At 39.5% G+C, this 5,779-nt stretch overlaps 1 protein-coding gene across 6 annotated transcripts in view; it reads left to right on the forward strand.

Annotated features, from left to right (window-relative positions):
• The window catches only part of slit1a (slit homolog 1a (Drosophila)), a 96,228-nt gene extending 91,533 nt beyond the window's left edge, over positions 1 to 4,695 (forward strand). For all 6 annotated transcript variants that reach the window (XM_019864659.1, XM_019864660.1, XM_019864661.1 and 3 more), the window contains 3 exons: positions 1,349 to 1,637; positions 1,856 to 2,067; positions 2,429 to 4,695. In XM_019864659.1, coding sequence (XP_019720218.1) covers positions 1,349 to 1,637; positions 1,856 to 2,067; positions 2,429 to 2,670 — 743 coding nt within the window. In that variant the 3' untranslated portion in view covers positions 2,671 to 4,695. The remainder of the gene's footprint in view (positions 1 to 1,348; positions 1,638 to 1,855; positions 2,068 to 2,428) is intronic.
• The last annotated feature ends 1,084 nt before the right edge of the window (positions 4,696 to 5,779 follow it).

A 5,779-nucleotide genomic window follows, 5' to 3' on the forward strand; every position in this document is an offset into this window, starting at 1 on the left:
AATGTACAGTGATTCTTTCGCATATCGGTCGGTACCTCCCTTTGAGAATCACCGATCTGGTGATGATTTTGGTAAACAGCAGCATAACAAATCATTGTGCAGTGTTTGATTTCACCAGTACCAAAAATAATCCTTCGTGTGTGATTTACGACCACTTTTGACATTGTGCCACGTCGATGAGTTGTTGCGAGGCGAGCATGAAACCGACTGTCATGAGTAATGGCTGCAAATGTGTTTTGTGTGTTGGTGTCATTCAAAATCATAACAGAAGACTTTTCATGTGAACGGCTTCCTTCTCTTTCGAGGATGCTGTGTCTTGCGGTGCCAATATCCATTCACAGAGCTGCCTAGACGTAACAATTTCATGCGTCCTGTGACCACGCTTGTAATTCGTTTCAGCCTCCCCCCCAAAAAAAACTATTATTTTAATGTGTATTCTAATGAGTAACAATAGCATGTCATAATATTGTACCTTTTAAAAACAAACAAATAGGTTTTTTTTTTAAATAATACTTTTTACATTGCATCAATTTAATGTTAACAATTTCATGCGTCCCGTGACCACGCTTGTAATTCGTTTCAGCCCCCCAAAAAAACTATTATTTTAATGTGTATTGTAATGAGTAACAATAGCATGTCATAATATTGTACCTTTTAAAAACAAACAAATAGGTTTTTTTTTTAAATAATACTTTTTACATTGCATCAATTTAATGCGGACAGACGGACAGCTATGCTGTTCATTTTTCTTGCAGCTAACCAGTGCAGCACTATTAGCCCTTCTTTGTGGAGAATCATAAATATGTGACTGAATCCTGTAATATTGTCTGTCTACATGTCCTTGCTGCACTCTTTGTGTTCAATCCATTGCTGACAGCGTTTCGCATTGCAAAAAAAGTTTCATTCAGCATTAAGCTTGAAAGGCTAATCTTAAGGCTAAATTTTGGGGTTGTTTTAAATACACAAGGTGTAATTCTATTGGTTTTATTTTTAGTTTGACAGTAAACATCAGTTGGCGGTGGTATTCAACAGCTTGAAGCCTCTTTTGATTCATTGTTCACTATTTGTCAAATGGTTGGTTGTTGGAAAGTGTGTTGAATCCATTGCATCAAAACCAAAAATCGCTCACGTTACGGCTGGTATCTCGAAAAACTTGTAATTTAACTCACTGGTATGGCAAGGCACTACTCGATATACTGTATAAGTCAAGAAAAAAAATGGCACCGTAAGACACATCTGCTTGAAAAGCCTTTCCTTCATTTCACTCCTACCTTCCCTGTGTTAACTGTCTGTTTGTGCTGCTACTTGGCAAGCATCATTCCTCTAAACACCTTGTGACCTCCCGCAGGGATGCCCGTGGGCGTACACCCGGGTGCCTTCCGCCTGTGGCATATCCAGAACAGCTCCAGTTTTCACGGCTGCATCCAGAACCTGTACATCAACAACGAGCTGCAGGACTTCACCAAGACCCAGATGAAACCCGGCGTGGTGCCGGGCTGTGAGCCTTGCAGGAAGATCTACTGCGTGCACGGCATCTGCCAGCCCGACGGCCTCCAGGGGCCCGTGTGCTACTGCCGGCCAGGCTGGAGCGGACCTCACTGCGATCTGCCGGCCTCCAACCCCTGTCAAGGCAGCAAGTATGTTAGCCAAAGCACGGCCGACACTCTATTTCAGCCTCCAAAAAAAAAAAACAGCAACAAAACCTTTTGGAACATGTTTTCAATAAGAAAAATAGCAGTCAAAAGTATGTTTAATCTTCGTCAAACTCTGCCTTTTTTTCCCACCACACAATGAATGTCCGTTACTGAGGTCGTACGATATACAGTATATTAAAAGGGACGGTGTGTGTCTATAGATGTGTCCATGGCAGATGCATCCCGCTGGACAACGAATCTTACCGCTGCGATTGTACCGAGGGCTACCGCGGTGCGCTGTGCAACCAACAGGGGGAGCTGTTCAACCCCTGCCGCCGGCTGAACTGCAAACATGGCCGCTGCCAAATCTCCGACACGGGAGACGCCTACTGTCACTGCGAAAGTGGCTACACAGGGGAACTCTGTGATACAGGTTTGACTCCCATGCTTATTCATCATAGTTATGGTGGCTGTAAGAAGTCTACACACCCCTGTTCGAATGCCATGTTTTTGTGATGGTCAAAATTGGGGCCTACGCAAAGGTGAAGGGAATTATGAAAAAGTTTTGGTCCCACATAGTTCACAAAAACCTGATATTTGAAGAAATGGTGTGTCGACTTTTCATATCCACTCTCCAAAGGCGGTTATGTTTTCAAATGTTAATTTTGTTTCCATCTTCTTGGCCTCATCTTAATCCAGATTTATATTTATAATATAACCACTGTACTTGTGAAATCATTTCAGTTCTTTTTTTTAATATAGCAACTTCTCTGCTGGTGTTTTTCACCCTCCAGAGTCGGCGTGTCGGGGCGAGCCCATGCGGGACTTCTACCAGGTGCAGCGAGGCTACGCTATCTGCCAGACAACGCGCACCGTGTCCTGGGTGGAATGCAACGGCGTGTGCGAGGCAGGCACCTGCTGCGCCAGCCAGCGGATGAAGCGCCGGAAATACACGTTTGAGTGCAGCGACGGGACCACTTTCAGCGAGGAGGTGGAGAAGAGCATCAAGTGCGGATGTGTGGGCTGCAGCGTCTAGAACATGATGGAAAAGAGAGATTCTAAAGAAAATATATAAAATCTCTATCTATATATTAAGAACTTTGATTCTTGTAAAATAGGACACGTACTTTGTGAGCTGCAGTATTGAGTTGTGACTCAAAAGGCTCCAGAGGGCCCCCGACCCCTGCCCACCCCACCGCAAACAGCAGTGAGGGTAGCGTGACGGGGGTGAACGAAAGAAGAAAAGAGCTGGAGCATTGACCAAGTGTCACATGACAGTTTGTTGTTTATTTGTCAGTCAACCACACAAACCCACGCACATGCTCAGAAAAAGATGTTCGAGTGGCACATAAGTGCGGATGCAGTGACTAACTGGGCTCGTTCAGTCCCCCAGCATGCATTACCCCTTCCTTCCAGCAGGGGGCCATCTAGCGTCTCCTCCTCGTGACACCTTGCAGTATTCAAAACGAGGAGCAATAAGTTGGCTGATTAAAAACCACATAAAACTTTGTAATTGATTGATTAGATTTTTTTTCCCTGTTGTATCGTGCTCTTTTCTCATTTTTTTAATTTGTATTTTATTTCACCGTGTAACCTTCAAAAAAGAAACCTCCCCGTTTATATAGAAATGCCTAACAGATTCTAATATATATATATATATATTTGTATTTCTTTTTTGGGGGGGTATAGTATTTTTCTATGTTAAATGGAAGGTTGGTGGTGAAGGGTGCTGGCTTGGTCTTTTTGTTTTTAATAATTTGTCCACCATTTAATGACAAGTAGTAATGGGCCACAAACTTGGATCTAAAACAAAAATTGAATATCGTGGGAAAGTTTATTTCAGTAGCTCAAATCAAAATGTGAAACACGATTAAACGCATGTGAAAATGTTTTTCAAAAGCCAGTTCTTACCTAATTTGCATTTTTAAAAAAAGCATTTTTGACTGTTTCATACATAATAGTTGAAGTCCTTGGAGAAGGAGTTTTGTCAGCTTTGATCATTCAAATTATGAGAAATTAAATCGTGAAATACTGTATTTCACTGTATGTAGTGAATCGATGCGCCGTTTCACTATTTTAAATTGAACCACAGATGAAAATGGAGTTTTCTCAAAGATTAAAATGTTTTTTCGATGCGTCTATACACGTATAGGAGCCACTGCTGGTCTGCTCTGGAACTCTTGTCGTTAAATATTGTATATGTTGTCTTCCATGTGAATATTACATCATGTTCATGAGCGCATCGGCTTGTTTTGCTCCTCTTTTTATTTATTTTTTTTGTATGGCGATGCATTATGTGTGCATTGCAGTTCAAAAGAAAACAATTAAAAATGAATTTAAAAACTGCATAAAAAAAAAAAAAAACAATGAAGCTAAAGTTCAACATACAACATAAGCTGCTGTCAAGCATGAGTCGTGTTGGGAAAATAACACAACCGTGCAACCGCTATGACACATAAAAGGTTAGGACATTTTCTAGCTGATATTTAAAAAAAAAAAAAAAAAAATCTTGAGGTGCCAATTCAGTGAGCACATAGGCTGAATGTATAAATGTGTACAGATAATAAATATGCTTTTTCCTGAAGTGGTAATGTTTAGCTGTTCTTTAGTTTAGAATGGATCACATACTGTTCTGGTATTGGGAATTCTGGTAATTATGTAACCGTAGAGATGCTCACCGTCCTCCTTAAAGGCCGTGGGCCTCATAAAGGCGCACCTTTCGTGGAATGTGACTTTTTGTTGGCTTCTGTCAGTTCACGTCTCCTTGGTGTGCAAGTACAACTTCCTGGTAGACATCATCGTGATGCTTGTGCTATATTGAGATGTACTGTAACTCAAATCAGTAAGACTCTCCATCTTATGAGCTATGATATACATAACGATGTTCATATAAACCACACAATGTTGTAAAAAGATGTTGCTTCTCTGTCACAGGACTTGATGGTGGGATTGAAGCGAAATAAGTCCCGGAATTATGCTGAATGTATGTAATGCCACAGACAAAATGTTTACCAAACCTCCACTCTTTTATTTCATTAAACTTCTATGTGTGTGCTTTTAACAACTCCCTTGTCTTTCGAGGTTCACTATTCGCGGTTCATTATTAGATGTTCACTATTCGCGGTTTGTTATTCGTGGTTCATTTTTTGCGGTTCGTTATTCGCGGTTCACTATTCGCGGTTTTGTTGTTCGCGGTTCACTAGTCGCAGTTCGTTATTCACGGTTCACTTTTCGCAGTTCGTTATTCACGGTTCATTTTTCGCGGTTCAGTTTTCGCGGTTCACTTTTCGTGGTTCACTTTTCGCGGTTCGTTGTTCGCAGTTCACTTTTCGTGGTTCATTTTTTTGCGGTTCGTTTTTCGCTTTTTTTTCTCTGTTCTTTTTTTATTCTCTCGCTTTTTTCTTTATTTGCTTGCATTTTTCTTTTTTTTCGTTTTATTCTCGCTTTTTTCTCTTTTTATTCTCTCGCTTTTTCTCTATTTTTTCTTTTTATTCTCGCTTTTTCTCTTTTTATTCTCTCTTTTTCTCTTTTATTCAGTCGCTTTTTTTCTTTTATTCTCTCGCTTTTTCTCTTATTCTCTCGCTTTTTTTATTCTCTCGCTTTTTTTTTATTCTCTCGCTTTTTTCTTTTTTCATTCTCGTTTTTCTCTTCATTCTGTCTCTTTTTATTCTATCCTTTTTTCTCTTTTTATTCTTTTTTTCTCTCTTTTTTCTCGTTTTATTCTCTTTTTTCTTTATTCTATCCTTTCTCTTTTTATTTTCTCTCTTCTTTTTTTCTCTATTTTTTGCTCGTTTCTTTTTTCTCGCTTTTTTTCTCTATTCTCTTTTTTATTCTCTCGCTTTTTTCTCTCTTTATTCCTTTTTTCCTCTTTATTCTCTTTTTTCTGTTTTATTCTTTTTTTTCTTTTTCCTCTTTTTATTCTCTTTTTCTCTTTCTCATCTTTTTTTTCTTTTTCTCTTTTTATTGTCTTTTTTTCTCTTTTTTCACAATTCCTTTTTTGCGATTCACTTTTCGCGGATCATTTTTCGCGGTTCGTGGTTCGTTTTTTGCGGTTCGTGGTTCGTTTTTCGCGTTTCACTTTTCGTTTTTGGGCCTTATAAGAAGAATGTTGCAATTCAAAAAAATTCTAAAAATCCACAGACAAA

This window comes from Hippocampus comes, unplaced genomic scaffold (assembly GCF_001891065.2).
Source record: "Hippocampus comes isolate QL1 unplaced genomic scaffold, H_comes_QL1_v1.1 scaffold108, whole genome shotgun sequence".
Classification (NCBI taxonomy): Eukaryota; Metazoa; Chordata; class Actinopteri; order Syngnathiformes; family Syngnathidae; genus Hippocampus; species Hippocampus comes.